Source organism: Meriones unguiculatus, chromosome 17 (assembly GCF_030254825.1).
Source record: "Meriones unguiculatus strain TT.TT164.6M chromosome 17, Bangor_MerUng_6.1, whole genome shotgun sequence".
Taxonomy (NCBI): Eukaryota; Metazoa; Chordata; class Mammalia; order Rodentia; family Muridae; genus Meriones; species Meriones unguiculatus.
In genome coordinates, this window is record NC_083364.1 from 21,749,955 (window position 1) to 21,775,015 (window position 25,061).

The 25,061-nt window shown below is 42.5% G+C and overlaps 1 protein-coding gene across 4 annotated transcripts in view; it reads right to left on the minus strand.

The window, feature by feature from the left end:
- Window positions 1–24,784, minus strand: part of Mapk1 (mitogen-activated protein kinase 1) — a 58,268-nt gene extending 33,484 nt beyond the window's left edge. For 2 of the 4 annotated variants that reach the window (XM_060371374.1, XM_060371373.1), the window contains exon 1: window positions 24,443–24,784. In XM_060371374.1, the coding sequence (XP_060227357.1) occupies window positions 24,443–24,555 (113 nt within the window). In that variant the 5' untranslated portion in view covers window positions 24,556–24,784. The remainder of the gene's footprint in view (window positions 1–24,442) is intronic. The other 2 variants (XM_060371372.1, XM_021645935.2) reach the window with 2 other exon arrangements.
- Window positions 24,785–25,061: the final 277 nt, after the last annotated feature.

A 25,061-nucleotide genomic window follows, 5' to 3' on the forward strand; every position in this document is an offset into this window, starting at 1 on the left:
AGCTACAGATGCATTCATTTTTTAATGTCTTCTGGCTTTAAAAATCTTTTTCAAAAAACGATTTATACACAAGGTATAATGATAGATGACCTTCAATCCCTGTACTCTGGAGGCAGAGACAGGTGTGAGTTTGAGACTAGCCTGATCTACACAGTGAGTTCCAGGGAGGCCAGGTCTGTAAGACTATGTCTTAAAACAAAACTACCAACAACCCTACCCAAAACATTTGTTTGTTTAATGTGCAGTGTGTACATTCATGAGTTTACTTGTACAATCACCAAGCAGAAACTCATGGAGGCCAGAAGTAAAAACTGGATGAGTCACCATGTAGATGTTAGGAACTGAAGCTGAGTCCTTAACACTGAGCCCTCCAAAACTTACTATTTCATTTTCCAACGTGGTACTCTAAAACTAATTTTGTCATAAACAAACAAACAAACAAACAAACGAAAAAATCATTCAAATCAAGAGATCCAAGTTTCTATATGCCCTACATGTATTGTGATACTCCTAAATTACAAATCAAGAAAATCCTCAAACTTCTACTTGGATAGTAGGAACAAACAAGTAAGGAAAACAGATAATGAGAGCAACATTGGTGAAAGAATTACAAATAAGGGAGAAAGCTAAAATTGTGTGCTGTTACATACAGCCTGAGGTATCAGTAAGAAATCAAGATTCTTTGTTTTGAAATAGGGGGTCACTATTGTAGTTCTGGCTGTGTGCTGAGATTAAAAGTGTGAGTCAGTTAACATACACAGAAATACAGACAAATATGCAGTTTGTGGGTTAGTAATCACATACTTCCGTAGCTCTATCTACTGAGAAGGCCTATACCAGTAGCAAGACACAACTACTCAAAAAAAAAAAAAAAAAAAAAAAAAGATGGGGCTCATTCGAAGAACTTAGACCACCCTAAAGGAGTAAACAAATGCTCAAGTTTAAGAATCTCAATAAAGGAGGCAAAGGCAAGGTAGATGAGAGTCTGAGGCCAGCCTGGTCTACAGGGAATTTCAGGCCAGCCAAACTAAGGTAGTAAAGGAAATCATCAGAAACACAAAGCCAGTGAAGACGTAACTGGACAAGGGGGCCATGTTCCAGCCCCAGGAAAGAGCAGAACTTGGCAGCTTTAGAGTCAAGGATGGAAGAAAGGGGTTACTGAATCTCCCACCCAAACTAAGGAAAGCCACTGAGTCCAGGCACATGGCAGGAGTGTCCCTGCATGGAGGCCTAGAGAGGCTACTATGTGAAGCTGTGAAGGTAAAGTCTAGACTGCCTTGGAGACCCCAAGATGTTAGAGATGCCAGAGCCATGGAATACTTGCTGAGGAAGCTGCTACAAAAAGTGGTACCAGCCCACAAGAAAGAAGTGTGGTACAGTCAACAAGGCTGAAAGGAGCTGGAGAGCTGAAGAGCACATCAGACATGGAGGTACAGAGTCTGGAGTTTGCCCAGCTGATTTTCAGTCTTGTCCAGTATTTCCTGACTATGCTTCCTTTTCTCCATTTTGTAACAGTAATGTATATCTTATGCCATCATTAGAATTCTGTGATCTGCTTTCTGATCTTGACTTTAAAGGGGATTACAGTTAAGAGATTACATGAGTCTCAGAAGAGACTTTGAATTTTGACATAATTTCTTCTTTCTTTTTTTCTGAGACAGGGTTTCTCTGTGTAGCATTGGCTGTCCTGGACATCCTTTGTAGATCAGGCTGGCCTCGAGAGATCCACCTGCTTCTGCTTCCCCATACCTGGGCCCAGTGGCACATACCTGAGTGGCACATACCACAGTGGCACAGTCCTGAACTCTGGACTTTTTAACAAGTTGAGACTTTGCTAGACTATGGGGACTTTTCAAACCAGACTAAATGAACTTTGTATTATGGAATAGTTAGAAGTGTGGCCTTTGACCTTTGAGGTAGTCTATATGCTCAAGCCACACCTAGTGACGTCCCTCTTTCTGCTGTCTGTAGATCAAGATATAGAGCTCTCAGCTTCTCCAGCACCACAGCTGCCTGCACGCTGCCATGCTTCCTGCCATGACGATAACAGACTAAACCTCTGAAACTGAAACAAGCCCCAATTAAATGTTTTCCTTTATAGGAGTTGCCTTGGTCATGGGTCTCTTCGCAGCAATGAAACCCTAACTAGGACAGTGAGTAAATAGAGAAACAACAGCTAAAACCATACTGAGAGCAGTTCCTGCACAGCATTAGGAACTTTGGCCTGAAGTGAGAGGAATAGGTAAAACAATAGGAGACTAAAGGAGAGACAACAGTGAGTTCAAACTGCCTTTACTTAGACTGCAGAGCTATCAGCAATTTATGCAACAGAACAGCACTTAATACAATACTGCGCAGCACAGCAGCGCTCAAGAAAGAACTGTATGTAATAAACAGCATTCAAGAATTAGGAACGAAAGTTGGGTTTGATGTTCCATGCCTTTAATCTCATCACTCTGAGAGGTAGAAACAGGTGGTTCTCTAAGAGTTGAATGACAGGCTGGTCTACATAGCCAACTGCAAGGCCAGCCAAGGTGATAATAGTGAGACCATGCCTAAAATAAAACAAAAACAAGTAACTGTCGGTTGCTTGTGGCTACTGTGAAGCACTCTCCTCCGAGATTGTAATACTGCATCCTGCTGGGAAGCTCCTTTAACAGGAAGGTAAACAACTCAAGGGAATGTTAGGAAGTGCTTGAAATTGACCAGATTCACTAGGCCTCTTCTTGCTAGAATAAACAATAAAAGGCAAGAGCATCCCTGTGAGGAACAGAGCTACAAGAAGTCTGTGACCAGACCAGCTGCAGAAATCAGCTGAGCACTGGAAAGGACACTCTTAACTTGCTGAGCTGCCTGCAGGCTGTGCAGCGTGCTCCAGGTTCCCAGCTTTGTGAACTGTCACCTGCATTTGGTGGATGATGCAGCTGTCTCTGAGTCATCTCTGCTCCTGTAAGTAGCCCCTATCAAACTCAGTGGTTCACCACGTTGGGATTTTTAGGGGAAGTGGATGTGTATCTCATCTCCCCGTTGCTAAAATACCAGCACTGCCCACAGTGGAAGTAGTTCAAAGTCATCCTCTGCTACAAAGTGAATTGCAACCCAGGCTAGTCTGAGCTACATGATTAGCTGTCTACCTTCCCAGCCAACTAAAACTACCCATAAGAGTCAAAGACTTTGAAAAGACCAGAGGTACTTCTCAGAAAGATGTGGAGGCAACTTTTTATAAAGAAAATGGCTTTTATCATGAAATGTTACCAAAAAAAAAAAGTATTTGCTTTAAATGGAGGAAAAAGGACTCAAGAATAAAATACTCATTCAAAAGGACCAAAATGGAGAAGACTATACATATTAGGAAGTATACACGGGTCAACTGAGAATTGGTGGTAATGGTGGGGACACATGGCTCCAGCAAGAAGCAAGTTCCAATGGAACAGTGTGGATCGCCCCTGAGAGAACCTATGAAGGAGGCAATGACAAAAGGTAGGAGGATCTGGGAGTTCAAGATTCCATCAACAGGCTGGACTCCCAGCACCAAACAGTGCCTCACAACTATATGTAACTCTAGTCTCAGGTGACCTGACACACTCTTCTTGCCTCCATGGGCACTGCACACAACTTTATGGTACACAGACATATACAGGTAAAACACCCATATACAGAAATGTCAAATGAAAAAGTAAGAAAACTATTTACATGGTAATGTGTAATAAGATCACTTTCACATACGTGTTTCTTACACAACAGTAGGCAGATCCCCTGCTCCACCCTCTGCCGTTTTCTCCCTTCTCCCTCCACTAGTCTTGTGTCCCTTTTCCAGACCGGTCTGCTATGATTCTACTCTCATGTCATATAGGCATGCATGAGTTTATGCCTGTGGGAAACCTAAGAACTAAAAATGACAACAACAACAAAACCCAATCCAATCTAATTTGTCTGAGAATGGCTTCATCTACTTAATGACTATCTTCAGTTGCATTTAAAAGGGAATCGCGAGCCAGGCGTGGTGGTCTTTTATCCAAGTACTTAGGGGAAGGAAAGGTAGGCAGATCTCTGTTGAGACCAGGATAGTCAGGGCTACAGAGAAACTGTCTCAAAACAAACAAAAACAAGACAAAACAAAACCCAAAATACAACAATGAGACAAAAAGGGGATGATAAAGGCTACAGTATGGATTAATAAATCTTGTGGACATTAAGACGATAAATGAAATAAACCAGCCCACTGAAATAAAAAGCCAAATTCATAAAAACAGAATGGTAATTCCCAGCAACTAATGAGAGAGAGAGGAATGGAGAGTATCTGTTTCATGGGTATGTGGTTTTCAACTTGGCAAAAGAATGAGAATTTTGGAGACTGATTATATAATGTAAATATACTCAAATTACTGGGAAATATACTTAATAAAATAGTTAAGACACCCAGCCATCGTACTTTAAAAAAAAATCTATTATTTCATGTGTATAGGTAGGTATTCTGCCTACATACATACATACATACACACACACAAACACACACATCAGATGGTTGTGGGTTGCCATGTGAGAACTGAACACAGGTTGTCTAGAAGAGCAGTCAGTCAGCACTGTTTAAACTCTGAGCCATCTCTCTAGCCCTGTCAGACATGTACTGTCAAGTATAATCCCAATATTTGAGAGGCTGAAGTATACAGTTGTGAGTTCAAGGCCAACTTTGGCTGTAAAGTCAGACCCTGTTTCAAAAGAGTAGAAATAAGATGGTATAATCTTACGTCTTTTACAATAGTTCTTTATAAACTTTCAAGAAGTCACCTATGTTAGACTACACATCAGTCATTTGCTTCAGTGCTTTCTTTTTCTTTTTTGAAACAAGGTTTAACAAGCCTGGGCTGTTCTGGACTCACTTTGTAGACCAGGATGGCCTCCAACTCACAGAGATCAATCAGCCTTTGGTCACCCCCAACCCCCTGAGCACTGGGATTAAAGGCATGTGCCACCATCCCCAAGCTCAGTGCTTTCATGTCTAGCTCTAAAGACACAGTAAGTTAGTTTATGTAATCATTCCCATACTTACTATCATAATTCAGAGGAGATCATCATGAGTCCCAGTCTTTTGGGGCTATAGCGTGAGTTTCAGACCTATCTGGGCTAATGTGAAAGATCCTGTCTCAAAAGCAGTCTTTAAGTCATCCACAGTTTAAGGCCAGAGCTGAGATTTCAAAAGCAGTGTGATATGTTTCCTGCTCGAAGAAGATTGTAAGGAAGTAAAGAGAAATATCAGGACACCTCAAGGCACCATCACTAATACTGTTATACTTCCTTGGTGTATAACATATATTAGCTGTTGGATATGCAACAAGACTAAATAGTTACATGTTAAAGACCAGCTCCAGCACACAGGGTGAACCAAGGTGGGTCGCAGTGTCAGCAATGACCAGCTGATGGCTGGTGTTTCTCTCTATACATTAACTCTTAGTCTTCCAGGATGGTAGCCTTGCTATCTGGGGCTCTCTCTATACACAGTTTAATTCTCTATGTACAGTTTAACTCCCATGGGCCGCTGGAAATGAGAGTCTCTAAAGGAAAGACAGGTGGCAGGATCTGAAGCTTTATCAACTGAGCTATCCAGGCCTTTTGGTTTTTCTGCCACCAAAACAGTTCTCTGGTTAAACTTTTATTATTTAACAGCACGGCGTCTTAATCAGTTAAGACTGGTGGCTCCTTTAACTCAGTGTAAGTGCTGCAGCCCTGACAGTTTCTTGCTCAACAAGGGGTTGTAAAAAGAAAAGCCTTAGTTCCTTTTAACCTAGTGGCTCAGCAGTGAACAGCAGCGTGCTTAACCTAATTAAGAAGGCCGAAACACTTTGGAGTGCTCATCACTTACTAAACTTAGTAACTTAGAAATATGCAAAAACACACACCGCTGGCAAACAAAGCAGGCAGATATTTACAATACTCTCTCAAACAAAAATGATCAATAGACAAAACTAGGGAGCTTCCAAAGACACCATTCATCCATATATATGTAAACATACAGATATAAACAAACACACATATACAGACAATTAGACAGCCAGACACATATTTGTATGAAGCAAGTGGCCTCAACAACTGCTTAATTCTGTCTTGTGTTTTTATACTTTCTAATTCAAAGGTTCTATGTATGGAAAAATTACATCACTCAAAAATAGATACACAAAAGGAGAGTTACAGTAAGACTATTGATTCTAATATCTAACTATATAAGTTTAAAGCAGTGGTTTTATCTATATGCTCACTCTGAGTTCAAAGCAAGTTTTTTTATCTCAAGGTTTTTCTAAGAAACAAGTGTCTGTCTTGTCCCGTATAGCTAACCATTTTGTTTCTATATTCTTATGGTCTTTCTTATCTTGACATACACCTGGGCCTTATCCTTGGATTAAACCCAGAATGAATGTAAATCAAATGCTTGACATATGGAGGGTCACAGAACTAGCAGTTTTAGTTACACTGCAGGAGGGTTTTGAAATTACTTAAGTCAGAAATTCTTTAAAATCATCATCGGGGTTATGAAATCATCAATTCGTTTAAAACAGCATCATGAAGTACATCTTCAAAATAATCTTTAGGAAATTTGCTCAACAGAGTGAGCAAAATACAATTGGTATTAGTATTATTCTGTGTTAAGAAACTTCTTTCATCATTCTTCTAAACATTTCCCCATTTTATCTTTACTGTCAATGAGACTAGCATGAGTGGTCACTTCCTATACTCTCCAATTTTCTCATCTTTCTCTGACACTCCTGAACACTTGATAAAGGTGTAACTTCTAGTACAAACTAACTTTTATAAAATGTTTATTTTTATACCTATGAGCTAAGCTCCATGTTAAGCTCTGTGTTAAGAGTGAAGCAATAAGCAGTGAGGTCTCTGTCATGCCAGGTGTATGAGATATGCATGGAAAGGCAGTACAGCAACAATAAGGAGTCTTGAGGCAAAAGTGTTGGGGCCTTGCCTACATCAGGGATGCACCCATTCGTCAGCCTGGCAGAAACAAGGGGGCTGCCTCCAGGAAGCGCACTCGCTTGCTTCTGCCAATCCAGCATGCAACGGCTTCCAGCAGTTAAGGAACTTAAGATAAGTGGTTCATATCCAGCTGACTTAAAAGCATATCACAGCTTCCTCAAATTTTCTTCCCTTCCTAACCCTCCAACCGGACCCAGAAGCTCCATGTCACCTAGCATTGGTATTTTCCATACATACACTCAGTTTGGCCAGATTTTAGTGTAAACAGAAGCACCAGAGTAAGGAACACACCCATGTTTAACATCACAGGGCTGGTTAGAACTCTGTGATTCTAGGGATGTTTAAGCATGGCTCAGTCAGGCATGCATAGCAAGCCTGAGGACCAGCACCCATGTAAGAAGGGCAGGGGTAGCAGTGAACCCCCGTTATCGCAGCACCACAGAGAGGACAGGATCCCTCACTGGCCAACCACTCTAGATGGGTTGGGGAGCTACAAGTTTAGTGAGACCTTGTCTCAAAAACTAAGATGGAAAGTGATAGAGGAAGACATCTGATGTTGACGTCTGACCTTCAGAGGCACGTGTATGTACACACACACATACAAACACACACAAACTCCAAAGCTAAGAGAGCACCTGAAACCTACAAAGAGATTTTCCCCACTTAGCTGATGTTCACACTAGCATATTTGGAAAACACCATGATCTGGGACAGTAAGGTGGTTGTGCTGGTAAACCTACATAGTTGCTCCCTGTGCTGGCTGGTTTTTCTGTCAACTCGACACAAGCTAGAGTCATCAGAGAGGAAAGAGCCTCGGGTGAGGAAATGCCTCCATGAGATCCAGCTGTAAGGCATCTTCTCATTTTATGAGCAATCTGGGAGGGCCCAGGCAATTGTAGGTGGAACCATCCTGGGCTGGTGTGTCAAACCAGCTGTAGGTAATTCAGGACACCACGGAGTGTGGGGATTAAGAAATTACAGGTTAAAAGAAACAGGGACTGGAGAGATGACTCAGCAGTTAAGAGCACTATCTGCTCTTCTAGAGGTTCTGAGCTCAATTCCCAGCAACCACAGGGTTGGCCCCCAACCATCTATACTGGGATCTGGTGCCCTCTTTTGGCATCCAAGTATACATGGAGATAGAGTACTCAATCTACATAAATAAATAAATCTTAAAAAATAAAAATAAAAAGAGACAGAAAACTCAGGATAGTTTTAGGAGGACATGCAGTCAATATTGAAACCCCGAGTTTATTCAACAGCTCCTTTTTAAAGGCAAAACAAAACAAGTCACATCAGTGCAAAGATGGGGTTCATGGAATAGTAAAATTTGTTTTCTTAGACCACATTCCTGTATAGCACACATGGTCCAAGGTCTCACAGACAAGTTAAAGAAACTTGGCAAAACACCCTGAGTACTTCTGTTTCAAGGTAAAGGCCAGGGGCGAAAAACATGTTTTTTGCTGAGTACTCAATAACAAAGCAGCTTGCCAAGCAAGCAGCTGTCCACACACACAGCTTGAGAATGAACTTTGGCTTCCCACACTGGTGGTCCCAGGTTACATTAAAAAAGCAGGCTGAGAGGGCCAAGGAAAGCAAGCCAGCTCGATGCACTCCTTTCATGACCTCTGCATCAGCTCTGCCTCCAGATTCCTGCCCTATTTGAGTTCCGGTCCTGACTTCCTTCAATGAACAGCAATGTGTGAGTGTAAGTCAAATAAACCCTTTCTTCCCCAACTTGCTATTTGGTCACGGTGCTTCACTGCACCAACAGAAACCCTAACCAAGGCACTTCCTAACACAATGACATGAGTTTGAGCCCCTAAGCCCACATGGTTAAAAGGAGAGAACCAACAAATTGTCACCTGGCCTCTATGCACATGCCACTGCATGCATGCACCCACACATGTATGCACATACAAATTGTCACCTGGCCTCTATACACATGCCACTGCATGCATGCACCCACACATGTATGCACATAAATAAAATTTAAAGTGCACTGAGTTATGATTTCCTTTTGTTCTACAAATATAAAAACCATGAACTATTTCCATACTGGATCATGTTATTTGGGGTAACTTGAATCTGTGTTCCTGGATCATGTATATTTAACTCAAGAATAAACTGTGGGGTGAGAGCTGTGTTCTGTGTCCACAGCAGTAATATATCTGCTCCTACAGAACTTCCTTTTCTGTACAGGAAGGGGAAAGAGCTCCCCTGTTCTTCCCACAAATAATCTTGTAACATACAGATGTGCGATGAAGGCTCAATATAGGCTAAGAGGCTTGGTTCCCACTGCAAAGAAACACCCTTTTTTCTAAAACTGTCAATGTAGCCAACAAAAAAATTTAGAAATTTCTCTATCTAGTACAAATAGCTTTTAGAAATGTTTTCTCTTTCACTGATAAACTACTCAAATGAAAATTACTTCACTTTAGTCTTAATTATAGCTCAAATGCTGTTAAGTCTTTTAATCACTATGACAAATACCCAAGAGAAACAGCGGAGCAATTTACATTAGCTCAGTTTGAATTCCAGTCCAGAGCAGAAGTTTTGCTCCGTAACTCTGTGACTGCGGAGGGGTAGAACGCATGGTGGGGGTACAGGTGCAGCGTAACCCCTGCAGACTCCCTTTTCCTGCTTTCCTACATCCAAGTCCCTAACTCATTCGAAGGTGCTGCCCACATTCTGGTGTGGATCCACCTCTTAGCTAATTCTCCTCGAAATGGAACTCAAATTCCTCAAAGAAGTACCTAGGGATGTGCTTCACCCGTTTCCTAGTTGCTTCTCAATTCAATCAAGGTGATGACAATGAGGATTAACCGTTACAAAAAAAGCAAGCAAACAAAAACATAACAAAGAAATTAACCGGTGAAGCCTGCTTATAAGCACTTCCTGTTCCCATTCATCCTCTGTTTAACAGCAAAATAATCATCTTCCCTACCTATGAAGATGAAGAAGTTTAAGGCAACAGTAGTGAAGGATATAAAAAATGTAGTAAAGAGACACTTTTTTTTATTTTTTATTTTTTTTACACTAATCACAGGTTATTTACTTTGTATCCCAGCCGTGGCCCCCTCCCTCATTCCCTCCCTGCCCCTTTCCAAGTCCCCTGATAGGGAAGGACCTCCTCCCCTTCCATCTGACCCTGGCTTATCAGGTCTCTTCAGGACTGGCTGCAATGTCCTCTTCTGTAGCCTAGAAAGGCTGCTCCTTGCGAGGGGGGAGGGGCGGCGCTGAAGAGCTCACCATTGAGTTCATGTCAGAAATAGTCCCTGTTCCCCTTAGTAGAGAACCCACTTGGATACTGACCTACCATGGGCTATATCCGGGCAGGGGTTCTAGGTTATATCCGTACATGGTCCTTGGCTGGAGAAAAAGTCTCATGAAAGACCCCTCCCTGTGCCCTGATATATTTGGTCCTTGTGGAGCTCCTGTCCTCTCCAGGTCTTACTAACTCCCCCTTCTTTCTTATGATTCCCTGCTCTCTGCTGAAGGTTTGGTTATGAGTCTTAATATCTGCTTTTATGCACTGCTAGGTAGAGTCTTTCAGAGGCCCTCTGTGGTAGGCTCCTGTCCTGCTACTTGTTTTCTCCTACCTCCAATGTCCATCCCATTTGTCTTTCTAGGTGAGGACTGATCAAGAGACACTTTAATGATCACTATACTTTCATATAACATCTTTTATCGTCTCAAAGTACACGCCTAAGTCTTGTTTTGTGCACACTGAGCAAATGGCCAAGTGTGGCACACTCCATAGAAACATACACTCTTTCTCCCTCCCTTCACCCCTCCATCTTTTTCTTTCTTGTCTACCTGAACTAGTATCCTTCAGAGCACCAGTGGCATCTGGGGTCATAAGGCCATGGCCATGAAAGCAGCCAGATAAACTTGAGTTTTAAGAAACCTATAAGAGCAGGGTGGTAGAGGTATGTGCCTTGAATCCCAGCAGTTGGGAGGTGGAGGCAGGTGGATCTGTGAGTTCAAGGCCAGCCAAGGCTACAGAGAACCCGTCTCTAAAAACCAACCAACCAACCACCCAAAACCTATTAGAGCAGAGGAGGAAATAAATACCCACTTGACACATCCACTTTTTTTTTTTTTTTTTTTTAAGCTACTGAAGAGTGTTTCTGGGCATGCAGGTAAAATTACTTCATGCACAGGTCTAACAACCCCAGTTTGCTCCCTGAACTCTGTTAGAAAGAAAGAACTGACTTCTAGGGTAGAACATCTGGGTCTGAGAACTTTAATAAACACCTCCGACCTACAGATGTCCAGATGGCTCTACCCTTAGGAGTGATGATAAAAATCAAAAGTAGACAAAGCCATATAAAAAACCACAACCACGCTCCAAATCGGCTCAATCTCTGACTGGACTAAGATGGAGGTATCACTCTATCTGTCTGTCAGAAGCTTGAGTAAACCTTTGCAGGAAGAGAATGTCATCCAGAACCTCCATAAATTTCATACACAGTATCTAGCATTCACTTAATTATTAACCACACAGAGACAGAAACTAAGACAAGGATAGTAGAAACAGGTCTACAGATGATTCATTACAGGTGAGCTTTTAAATAGCTGTGGGTGACATGCTTAACACACAAAATAATCAATTTCACCTGAGAACTGAAATCTAAAACTAAATTTAAAAGATTCCATTAAGAGTAAGGAAAAGTAACTCAATTTGTTCTCCTCTACTTGCCCTATGGCTTGGCTATTTCCTGCTCAAAGGGATAACTGAACCACTGTCTCTTCTAGCAAGCAGGCTGTGGTGGTTTGAATAGGAATGGCTCCAAAGACTGATGAATTTGAGGTTCCCTATGCTCAAGCTACAGGCCAGTGTGGCACAGTCTTTCTGCTGCCTGTGGATCAAGATGTAGAGCTCTCAGCTCCTCCAGCACCATGTCTGCCTGCACGCTGCCATGCTTCATGCCATGCTGACAATGGACCAAACCTCTAAAACTGTAAGCCGCCCCAATTAAATGTTTTCCTTTATAAGGGTTGCCTCGGTCATGGTGTCTCTTCACAGCAATGAAAGCCAAACTAAGACACATAGTCATTTGTGCAGAAATCCAGAAACAGAAGTTGAGATTCAAGACGACACTGAAAGTCAGGGCTCAGAAGACTTAAGTTCTAATAGAAGAATTAAAAAACTTACCTAGTAACAGAAAATGGAAGCATTTTTTTCGTAATAACGAGTACTGAAGTTGTCTGGTTATTTCAGTGCTGTAGACATAAAGCTCAAGCTTCTGGAAGTAGTTCATAAGGACACCTCTGATAGGGTCACAAGTTATTTTGTAGTTAAGACAACTGGCTGCTCCTGCAGAGGAACAAGCTTGATTCCAGCACCCTATCAGGTAACTCTCAACTGCCCCTTACTGGAGCTCAGGGGATCTTTCACCCTCTTTTGGCCTCCGGGACACCTGCACTCACTGCGCCTGTGCAACAACACAGGTAGGAGTCAGTCCTCTCCTTTACCTGGGTGCCACAGGAATCACTCAGGTCGACATCAGGCTTGCATACTTGCTGAGGGGTCTTGTCAGTCCCTCAAGTTGTAATCTCACATGCATTTTCCTGCATGTATATCATATGTATATATGCCTCAATAAAAGTAAAAAAGTAAGAGGAAAGACTAACAAGAAAATGCAAATCACAAAAAATGGAAGATAGTAACCAACTGCAGAAGGGAAATGAGTGTGCACGTGAGACAGCCTCAGGCTGAACCATCTCTTCAGCCCCAAAAGTACCAACTACTTTGTAATCTTCACAATGACACATGTATTTAATTTATTCTTTAAAATAACATCAATACAGGAATAAGTGGTCAAAAGCACTGCTGCTCTCACAGAGAACTCAGATTTGGTTCCCAGCACCCACATGGTGCCTCACAACCATCAACTCACATACATGCAAGCAAAACACACACACACACACACACACACACACACACAAAATGGCTCAGCAGTTAGGAGCACAGGCTGCTCTTCTAGAGGATTTGCATTTAATTCCCAGCACCCACATGCCGGCTCACAATTGTCTGTAACTCCAGTTCCAGGGGGTGTGACACCCTAACTCCAATGTACATAAAATTTAAAAAGAAAACTTTAAAAAAGAAACAGTGAAAACATTCATTTCATCATCTAGAAACAATATTGAAGAGAAGCAGTTTCACACCAAATCAAACTACTCAGAAAAACCCGAAACCAACTGCTTTATAAGCAAATTCTATCAAGCTTTTAAGGAATCGATCCAGTCTAACTTTACAAAAACAGAAGGAACACAGCCTACTCTCTGTAAAAGGATCTAATTTTGACACTCAAAGCAAAGAAGAAAAACATTAACTGGCAATGCTGCTGAGTAGCTAGCTGAGTATAAGAAAACTTGCCTAACAGGTACAAGGCCCTACTTGTAATGCAACACACACACACACACACACACACACACACACACACACTGCTGTAAAATCATGACCAGAACAGGAATTTCTGTAGCTGTAATTAAAAAAAAAAAAAAGTGGAAATGCAATCATTCAGATCTTACTCAGCCCCCAAACAGGGTCTTACTGTGTAGCCCTAGTTGTCTGTAGACAAAGCTGGCCTCAAACTTGGGGTCTGTCTGCCTCAGCCTCCCAAATGCTAAGACTAAAGGCATGCACCACCACCAACTGGCTTGTGCAGAACTTTTTTTTTTTAGTTCAAAAATGAAAATCTTATAAAAATCTGTTAGACATGGCCACACCATTTTGAAAAGCTCTAGTTTGGCTAAATTATAATCAGCATTCCAGACCTGTTCTCCTAGATTCCTAGCTCTGCCTGATTCAAACCCTGATATTGGCCGAAAGAGATTTTTATCAAGGCAGGTTGTGTGAATTCAACCTGGTCTCTGAGGCCATACTGGTCTATTACAAACGAGTTCCAGGACACCGAGAGCTACACAGTGAGAACCTCTCTCACCCACTGCCCCATGACATTCTTTCACTGATTTCCCAACATTCTTTGTCACCCCTAGCAACTGACAATCTCAGTGCCCAAAACTTTTCAACCTCCTTCCTTGATCCCCTCTCCCTGCCCTTTAACTACCCCAGCTTGCAAGGAGACAGCCAGGTGGCTGTCCCCTTTGCAGGATTCATTTTTTTTCTCCTCTAACTAAAGGCCCACACTGTCTTCAGTCATTTGTCTGTCATTCCCTGCTGACCTTTCCAACCCAGCCAGCATTTTTCAGCAATGGCTTTCCTCTAACAGAACAAGTAAGGTATGCCCTCTACCACCACTGTTCTTCCACTTCAGGTCTGTGATGGAGGGTCTAAGTCGGTTAGCACAGTTAAGATAGGATAAAAAGAAATCTAAATTGCCAGGTGGTTGTAGCACACACCTTTGATCCCACCACCTGAGGCAGTGGCAGGTGGATCTCTATGAGTTTGAGACCAGCCTGGACTAGAGTGAGTTCCAGGACAACTAGTGCTACACAGAGAAACCCTGTCTTGAACCATCCCCTGCCCAAGAAAATTAAGTAATGAAGAGACAAAACAAAAGTGATAGACAACCACAAATTTATTTTCTTTCCAAATCTCTTTGTATTAAAGAAATTTTCTAACACTCTTTTTAATATATAATTTTATTGTCAATGAAGGTACATGATTAGGATTGTCCCCAAAGATTATACGGTTAATCCCAGTACTCAGAAGGCAGAGGCAAGTGAATCTGAGTTCCAGGCTAGCCCGGTCTACAAAATGAGACCCTGACTCAAACAAACAAAAATGAGCCTGGAAAGATGGCTCAGCAGTTAAGAACACTTACTGATTTTCTAGAGGACCCGAGTTTGGTTCTGGGTTTCCAGCAGCTATGTAAGGCAGCTCATAACTGTTTTAAACTCCAGCTTCTGGGTGGGATCCATCATCTCTGGCCTTTACAGGCATCTGAATGCATTATGAGTACAATTAAAAATAATAACCCCTCCCCTCCAAATACTAGCAAAATGTAATCCCAGGCAGAATGTCTCAAGAACATCTTGGTGACTCATTTTTAAAAGGGACAGGGCAGTGGTTCTCAACCTATGGATCAAAGGACCTTTCGCAGAGGTCACCTGATACCATCAGAAAACAGATACTTACCATTCATAACAGTAACAAAATTATAGTTATTAAGTAGCAACAAAAATAATTTTATGGTTGGGGGTCATGGGGAACTGTATCGCAGCATTAGGAAGGTTGAGAACCACTGGGGATCAAATCAGGGGCCTCATACACACTGGGCAAAAAAAGCCCCACCACTGGGCTAAATCCTCAGTCGTTCCCACAACAGTTTTAATATAGCAGTTAGCTGCTTGTTCACTTGTTTTTCTTTTAAGATAGGGTCTTGCTCTGCAGCCCAGGCTGGTCTCTTTCTTCCACCGCTCAACTGCTGAAACTGGGACTGCTCTAGTGCCCTCCATGTATTTCCACCCTGAAGGAAAAAATAAACTTGTGCCTAAACTTGCATGTATATCTTTTTTAAATGACCTGATTCAAACAATGGGATAGAAAAAAAGATGATTTAATGGGGAAAATGTATAAATTTTAGGATAGGTTTTAGCACTTTAGACTGAAAAGAACCTCCAAAGCAAGCAAACATTTTCCTATCTGCTAGAGCATGGGACCTAGATTTGGATCTGTTGACTTCCAGGCCAAAGTTCTTCCAGCCAGCTAGCTGTCTTCAAGGATCCTCTGAAACTTCAGCAAAGAATTTATACAAAAACCTTCTTCAAAGTAACTTAACTTTTAACTGAAAAGAAACTACATACACTTCTTCAAAATAATGCTTATTTTAGGGGGCATTTCTTAAGAACATAATTAAAATGCAACCTCCAAACTCATTAACATTTGACACATTATCAGCAACCTAATGCTTCGATTCCAATCTAGTCTTCCCAACTCAGAATTGAACACTACATGTAACCATCGTGGCTCTAGACTTTCTCAATGTGAAACTAATTCTCCAGCTTTTTCTTAAAAAACAAAAACAACTTATGCTAATTAATCAAATAATTAATTTTATAGGTGTGGGCATGTGCACAATACTATGGAGTTTGGGGAACAATTTTCAGGAGTTGGCTCTTTCCCACCACCTGGGTCCCAGGGATCAAATTCAGGTAATCAGGATTATGCCTACTGAGCCACCTTTCCGACCCAAATTGCTTATTAGGTATTTTGTCACAGTAATGAGAAAAGTGACAATCCACCAGGTATGCAGCACTCAACTCGTCTCAGACACTCTTACCAGCTCCTCACAACAGATAAGTGTTGGATAATTTTCGACAGTGGCATGTAATTGGACAAAATTCATGCTATTTCTTACTGTACTGAAGAGACACTATAAACAAGATAAAGTGTTAGAATGAGCGCTACAACCAGCATCAGGAACACCAACCTTAAAGAAAATGGTAAAGAATGTTTCTTAATTTCTGTTTGTTGCTATACTGGGCCTTGTTTCCCCAGCCCCAAGAATGTCTCTTGAGGACTCTGAGAATATGGCCCAACAGGCAGAATGCTAGCTGAACACTCATAAGGTCCTGCATTCAGACCCTTGGAACCTACAGAGAAAGCCAGATGTGAATGGAATGCCTGTAACCCCAGCACTTGGGACAAGTGAACCCCTAGGGCTTATTAGTGAGCTGGTTGAGGCAATAATGATGATCTCCAAGTTCAGTGATAACATGTCTCAAAAGAAAAGAAAAAGAAATAGAAAAAGCAGAGATGATGGCACTCTCATCATTGCTCAGCCTGCTGCCCCTTGTAAGTCAAACTGCCTCCTCCTCAAAGGTGGTGTGCAACAAAGGAAAACTCCTGACATCAACTTCTGATCTTCACACATGAGCACATGCGAATGTCTCTTGAGCTGAGTGTAGCCAACTGTGCCTGTAATCCTAGGATTCAGTAGGCAGAGGTTCCAGTTACTTCTAAGTTTGACACTAGCCAGGTCTACATATAGTAAAGCCATTAAAAAAAAAAAAAGGCTATCACTGCATAGGGAGTTCTTAACCTAACGCAATTTCATTATTTGGAAATTTAAAAAAGGAAAGAACGTAACTGTGAAACTACATGATTTAGGGCACTTTTCTACCTGCAGTCTATCAGCTGGTTGTGGCATACTCCATGACACCGACTTGTAGTTACTACTAGCCACAGGTCCCTGACCCAGAGCTGGCTGTAAGACTGCTGCTATGAGAAAACACCACGACCAAGATAACTTTAGGAAGACTTTATTTTGGCTTACAGTTGCCTTATGATTAGTGACTGCGTGGCTTCAGGCAGCAGACATGGTGGCTGGAACAGCAGGCTGAGATCTCACATTTTGAAATACAAGCAGGAAACAGAGAGGACACATTGGGAATGGTACAGGGTTAAAATCCTCAAAGCCTACTCAGAGGCATACCTCTTCCAACAAGGTCACACCTTCTACACCTCCCCAAACAGTATCACCAACTGGAAACAAAGTTCACCTACAGAGGACATCTTCATTCAAATCAGCACACAGGGACGTTGGTGAGTAATCTAGCCTGTGGACTTTTCAATGCTTTTAAAGCAATAGAATCCTTGCCTTATGCTGTTTGTCCTAATCATGTGTGAATGAAATAGATGGGTGAAAGGAAAACAAAAAGTCAGAAAGAAAAGAAAAGGCGGTAGAGAGAACAAGAAAAGACAAAATGGTAATGCTTCAATAGGGCAGAATATGTCAACCATAAAGCTTTCTATGAGGTAAGGCTCTGAAGGCCCTTGTTTCAGGTTTAAAGACCCCAGAGAATACAATCCTTTCATTTTTTTTTTTCTTTTTTGGTCAATAGAACAGGAACCTCTAACTTAGTTGAGTTGTTTATAACTTTCTTCTCTAGTAGTTCTACTCACATTCCATAAAGCCTGGAGTCAAAATCCTCTTGGTATTTTTCTCCTTGCACAGAGTGGGCTATTTCAAAGGTCAGGCTGTGCCAGCCTTTACTGGTGGCAACAGAGACAATGAGTATGTTTAAAAACTGAATGTGTTTTTAGACACCGCTCAGTGTGGGAACCCAAAGCAAAAAGGAATAAAAGCAAAGAAAGGAATAAACACCACTCCAAGGTAGCACAAGAGGAAGGATTCAGGGAAAGAAAATGTTTTCAAATACTTGAAAGGACACACATGTGGAGGTCAGGGACCTCAAGAACAGGCCCCGGCCCTCCACCTTGCTTGAAGCAGGATCTTTTGTTTGCCACTGTGCTACATACTCCAGGCTAGCAGGCCCATGAGCTTCCAAGGTAATCTTTTGTCTCTGCCTCCCCCCTCAATGTTCAGGAGTGCTGGAATTACAAACACATGCTACCATTCTGGCTTTTACATAGATTGCAAAGATCCAAATTCAGGTCATCAAGCTTGCAAAAAAACTTTTACCCCCTGAGCCATCTTCCCAGCCTTCAACTGTTCTCCCCTCACCCCTCATTTTTTTTCCCTCAGTTGTTTAATTTGAACATATAGAAACCTGCTTCTGTCACCCAGTGCTGGACTAAAGGGGTGAGCTACCATGTCCAGTGTCAACTCTTTTTAATTAGTAAGTACATGTGGTTGCTCGCCTCACATATAGCAGACCCAAGCCCTATACCACTTGGATGCAGTTCATAAGAACCTCTGTTAACACTTGGGAACTGAAAATAATCCAAGTAAATTCATGCAACAGGGTAACAGTTACAGCTAGCTACCAAGAGTACCTTAGGGACTATAAATATTTAAAAATGTTACAATTTAGACTGCTGAGACCCAGACACACTACATTTCTGATGTTTATGTGAGCTCGGCTCCTCACATTTTTAGGCTCTAAATAAGATCTACAATTTGTTAAGTTTAGCAACTACATCTGAGTTTCTGAATCCCAAGGTAGGTGTGGTTGCACATCCTATAATCCCAGCATTTGTGCTGGAGACAAGGAATTTCAGATCCTTGGCACACAGTGAGTCAGTGGCCAGCTTGAGCTACTGTTTCTCAAAACACACACAAAAGAAATAAAAGCAAAAGGAGACAGAGCAGGCAGAGCACTGTATAAAGAACTGCAAAAAGGAGGGCCATCCTTGGACGATCCCAGTCATCTACAGCACCAAGTTGACTTCTCTCAGCTGTTACAACCACAGCCTTTCTCCTAAGGTGCTTTTACTCTAGCCATCTCACATGTGGTTCTCCTGACCACATGTGCTGTTTTCATGCTGCCATGCTTCTGCATGTATTATTTCTCTCTATCTAAAAAGGGTTTTTAGAGGTAAGCTACTCATATTAACACTAAGCTTAACCATCCGAAAGGCCTTGTGAAGACAGCCTTCCATTACTCACCATTTCACACACTCCTCCTATACAGCACTAGCAGTCTGTGTTACTGCCCAAGCACATAAGATAAAGTCACCAGGTGAACCCTGTGCTTGTTAAGCTCTTTCTGAGCAAATTACTTTATACAACAGTTTTAAGGAAGGCTAAAATGAGATACAAGAAAAAGTAAATAACATTTTTGTTACCGAATCCATTTTCTCAACTTTACCCTCCCTCCCTGTTTATTGAACATTGAGTTGAACCCCAGAGAATGCTAAAAAAGCACCACACTGAGCCACACTCCCAATGCCCTAATTCCAACTCCAACTCTATAATCTTTTGCATGTCACTCAGGAAGCAAACAGAATGCACTGTCGCCTCACATATAGCAGACCCAAGCCCTATACCACTAAGTCATACTCCCAGGTCAGTCATGTCCCACTGAGTCATACTCCTAACCTCTATCATGTTTCCAGCTATGTCCTAGAGCAAGTTACCTAAATGCCTTCAAATCACCCCACAGAAAAGAACAAAAGAAAATTAAACACTTTCACAGTTGCTTGAGGATTAGATTCAATACATACTTTTTTTCTTTTGCTTTTTTTTTTTTAAGAAACAGGGTTTCTCTGTGTAGCCTTGACTATCCTGGACCGGCTCTGTAGACCATGCTGGCCTGGAACTTACAGAGGTCTGCCTGAGATTAGGTGTGCACCACCGCACCTGGCTCTAGATTTGATACATACTTCTTAGCCATACACACAACAAAAAAGTGCAGAATAAGTGACATAAGTGAATGTCTTCATCATAAAATCTTAAAAGGACAGAATACTGCACTATCAGGAAAAGGAAAATAGAACTCTAACAGGAACCACCTTTTTGGTTAGGAGTCGTCATTTGCATTCTTTTGCTCTCTGTAATAAGTAACCTTTTAAGGACTGCCATGTCCTTGGGTTCCCGTGACAATACCAAGTCTTGCTTTGCTGGTTCTGTTGTCCACAGTTCCTGTCTTCTCCATGACTTGCCTTTCATTGGCACCCACGGGCAGATAATCCCCCACTTCAGTTCTCAGATCTTTTCTCACCTCTTCCATTAGCCTGACCTTAAATTAAGACTCCTCCAACCCTTCTGTCATATACAGAAACACAATTTCAAAATGAAATGTATCCAGGGCTGGAGAGACTGGCTCAGGGTCTAAGGATACTTGCTGTTTTTGCAGAAAACTCCAGTTCAGTTTTCAGTACCAGCATCTAGTGGCTCACAAACACCTGTTAACTCCCTCCTTTGGCCTCCAAGCACACACACGCATGCATGTGTGCACACACAATTAAAAAAAATTGAACTTATTCACAATAAATGGTTATCTCAGTAGACAACCGCACTTCTTCCTTCTCATTTCTGCCATTTTTCTATGCAGTTCACTGGTTCTCAGGCTTCTCTTTGGCAGTGATGCTTTAATTTCTCCTGAACCTGTAAAAATCCCTCTGAAAAATCTGCTCATGTTGAACAAGCATGTTCACAATTTTAAGAATTTAATGCCTCAAATAATAGTGTTCCTCCGCTCATGATTTTAGCTATTACTCACTGTATAAAGTTTTCTTTTTTAAAAGATTTATTTTTTTCTGTGTTCTGCCTACTTGTATGTTTGTGCATCATGTACATACTTGGTGCCTGTGGAGCCAGAAGAGGTTGGATGCACTGGAACCAGAATTAAGGGCAGTTGTAAGCCATCATGTGGGTTCTGGGAATTGAACCCAAGCCCTCTACAAGAACAGCAAATACTCTTAAGGCTGAGTCATTGCTCTAAGCCTCTGTATACAAATTTTCATCATTAGCTCCTGCTCTCTTGTGACAAACTTCAAGGTGCTTTCTGTAGCCATGAATGGTCTACAAACTTAAATGACAAAACAATCACAAAACTGCTCTACCTACAATATCCCCTTCTGTTCAATTATGGCACCAGTACTAAGCCTTGTCTCATTTTAGCTCAGCGATCCTCAAACCTAAACCCATCTTTCTTGGATTCTTACCTGATAACTACCACGGCTCTTGCTTTTGCCCTTGCCTTCATTAAGTCTCTTATTGCTTTCCACAAGAGCTCTTCTGACTGATTGTGTCTGCTCAAGATTCATCTCCACTGACACTGAATTACTGCACCTTGAAAGTTCTACAATGTTCTGGCTGCTGTATCACCACCAAATTTAAAATTTGACCACAACCGACTCTCAAAAACTTCAATGCTTTCTTTTCCACTGAACAAATAAAAATCACTTACTTTTGTTATGGAGTCCTCTATACTTTTTCACCTTAGTACTTTTCTAAGATTAGACTCAACAGCGAAAGCTATTACTTGTTCCTATTATCTACCTATCAAAAAAAAAAAAAAATCACACCCACTCTTAAATATCCAACTCAAAACTCAGTCTTATTCTTTTAAAAACATTTTTTAAAATCTGATGTGTGTGTGCGTGCACATACACAGGAATCCACAAGAGGTCAGGGACATGTTGGAGCTGGAGTTAGAGGCTGTTAGGAACTGAATTCCTGAAGGAACTCTGAGCAAGCTATCTGGCAAACCAAGCCCCCATTCACACCCAATCTTATCTTTTTGTCTTCATAACAGTTAGGAAGTAGAACTTTGAACAAAGAGTGAGTGATGAACTGCTTTAGGGAAATCCTGCTAAAAAATAGCTGAAAATCCTTTCAATAATTTTTAAAGCTTTATTTTTAACTTTAAGTCTTTCAGTATCCCTTGAGAGTTTTCTACTCAGTACATACACAGATGCCCTGGGAAGCCAGAGGGTCACCTAATGTACATACTGGAATCTGAACTTAGGTTCTCTGCAAGAGCAGCAGGTACTTGTAACAGCTATGCCATATCCCAAGCTTTTTAAAGATCACAAATATTCAAGGTTACATTCAAGCCACGAAGCCTCCATAAGCTCAGCACTGATCAAATATTAATGAACTACAATTAAGAATAGTCAATAAATACTAAGATAAGTTATCAACCTGGAGCTAAAAGGCTGACACCAGAATTGAAATTCTAATTATATCTGCATTTTTCTTAAAATTAAAATTTATAGGTACTAGACGGGAAGCAGAGACAGGCAGATGTCTGTGAGTTTGAGGCCAGCCTGGTCTACAAAATGAGTTCTACAACAGCCAGGGCTGTTACATAGAGAAACCCTGTCTCAGAAAGCAACCAACCAAACAAAAAGTGTTTTTACATTTCATTTTATTTGTTTCGTGAGCATAGGTGTTTTGCTCAAATCCACCTGTAAGAGAACAACTGATCTTCTGGAATTGGAGTTACAGACAGTTGTAAGCTGCCATGTGGGTGCTGGGAGTCGAACCCAGAGCAGACAGAGTTCTTAACTGATGAGTCATCTTTCCAGCTCCTAAAATTTTAATTTTAAAGCAAACTTTTCACAGCAAGTGGAAACTTCAAAGGTCAAGCTCCTTCACAGCAGCCATAGCAACAGGATTTAAACAATCCATCTTATCAGCCAGGGGTGGCAGTCAACTGACATAGCTTAAATTTCTTGTCCCTATTTAGAATAGGCTAATGTTTAAATTTTACTTATTTTTTTTATTAATTATTTATTCACTTTGTATCCCAACTGTGGCCCCCTTCCTAGTAAGCTAATTAAAATAATAATAATAATAATAATAATAATAATAATAACAACTGAGACTATGGTGGGCAATCATGGGTATCTAGAATAGAGTTACTGGCATATTTACCAGCAGGTGCAAGACATAAGTGGAAGACATAAGTTCTTTTTCCTCCATTCCTGTTTAAGGTCTAATTTAATTTCTTTTGACTCCCAGGGCCAGTTCACTTTTATCTTCCTAACTGTACACTATGAAACATTTTGCTCATAAAGACTATAACTATTCATGAGTCTTTAAAATAAATAAGAACGTTAATTATTCCATCTAGTTGACATACTTGGTGAAAACACATCTTTCCTGGAATTTCTAAAATTATGACCATTCAAATTTGAATGCATTTCTGAAATAGACTTGTTCATCAAGAAAATACGCTAAAATCCTGGGATTATTAACACTATCAGGGAAAGGCGTGAGAAACGACTGAAGAGCTGCAGCACTTGAAACAGGATCTGTGTATGATCAACGTCTGATTCTAGTTCTGTGACCTTGGGCAAAAGCCTTACTTTCAATACCTCATCCGAAACAGGTTATCTTTTCTTTCCACACGGCTCTAATAAAAACGATTCCTCTCTCGTCATTCCACAAGCAGGTGAGAAGTCCTGCGAGTGACCGTGCAACAACTACTAAGGGCTGTATATATACCAGAACGCTAAAACGTTAAGGGTAGTCGGTCACACAAACCGGGCCAAAACATATGGATACACTCAACACTGTTAACTGAGCGCTCTTGAAGAGTCACGAAGGGGTATTTTAACGTCAAATTAGGCCCAATTCCGAATACATCTTAACTCTCAAGAGTCATGCTTATCCTTTCTGAAACGAAACCGGTATGTTTAAACCCATTTTGAAACTTCAAGATTTCAGTATGCCTACAATCAGCGCTGGTCATTAATGCTTTTTAGAAAGCCTGGGCGGGAACGCATCATTAGCTGTGCTGAAGCTATGTTGTGAATGCTGTTCACGTACATTAGGAAGGGTCGAGTAAAATATTTTTGCGTTCAGCAGCACACAAGCCGAGGGTTCTGGTTTGGAAAACGGCGGGCGCCGCCGCCGCCGCCACGGACAAGCATCTGATGGAATTCCTGGTTTTACAATCGAATGTCACAGGAAGGCGGCTATCATGCTATAAATTAGGGGACACGGTGCACTTCCGTTCCCATCCCGAGGGAGAAGCATCCGAAGCACACGCCTGGGACCCAGTCCGGGGGTCCTGGGGTCCTGGGGTCCTGGCCTCAGTCTGGGGTGCCCCTCCAACGGCAACGAGGGTCAGATCAGGAAGCACCCCAGAAACACCTAAGCCTCGCCGGGCTCCGCGACCCCGCCCCGGGGCTCCTGGAGCGCGGGCCAAGGAGGAGCAGGGGTCCGGGTCGTCATGGAACGCCGAGGCCGAGGCGCGGGAAGGGCCGCGTCCGCGTCCAGAGCAGCCCCAGGGCAGGGGCACAGGGTGACCGGGGACGGCCCGGCTTGCAAACGAGCGCACTCACCAAACCATGCCGTAGGCGCCTTCCCCGATGTACGAGAGGTTGGTGTAGCGCGGCCCCACGTCGAACACCTGCCCGCGGACCATCTCCGGACCCGCCGCCACCGCCGCCGCCATGTTGGCTGCCCAGCCGCCGCCGCCGCCGCCGCCGCCGCGTCGGGCTTGCTGTTCCGCGGCTGCCGCTTGGTTAGTGCTGCCCCTCCCGCAGGGACCGCGCCGCCGTCCGTGCAGCCGCCGCCGCCGCCGCCGGTGACCGGGAACCAGGAAGGAGGACAACACGGCGGAGAGAACCGAGCACCAGCCGAACACCGCCTGCCTTCCTGCTTGACGGGCGGGCAGCGAGTGGGAGGAGGGAGGGGCTCGCGTCGAGGGCCGCTGGGGCGGAGTCAGGGGCGTGCGTGCTGATTGGTTCTCCGTGGCAGAGAGGGGCGGGGCCTCGCGGGCCGGCGGAAGCAGCGAGCTGGGGCAGGAGCACTGCGGCTGCGGGGGAGGGCCGTCACGTGCGATGGTTGTCTAGAGAGCTAGGTGGCTTTTGGAAGCCAGGTTGGAACCTAGGCGTAACGACCCCCCTCCCCCCGCCCAGATCACCATGGCTGTCCGACTGCTGTGCCTGGTCCGGAACG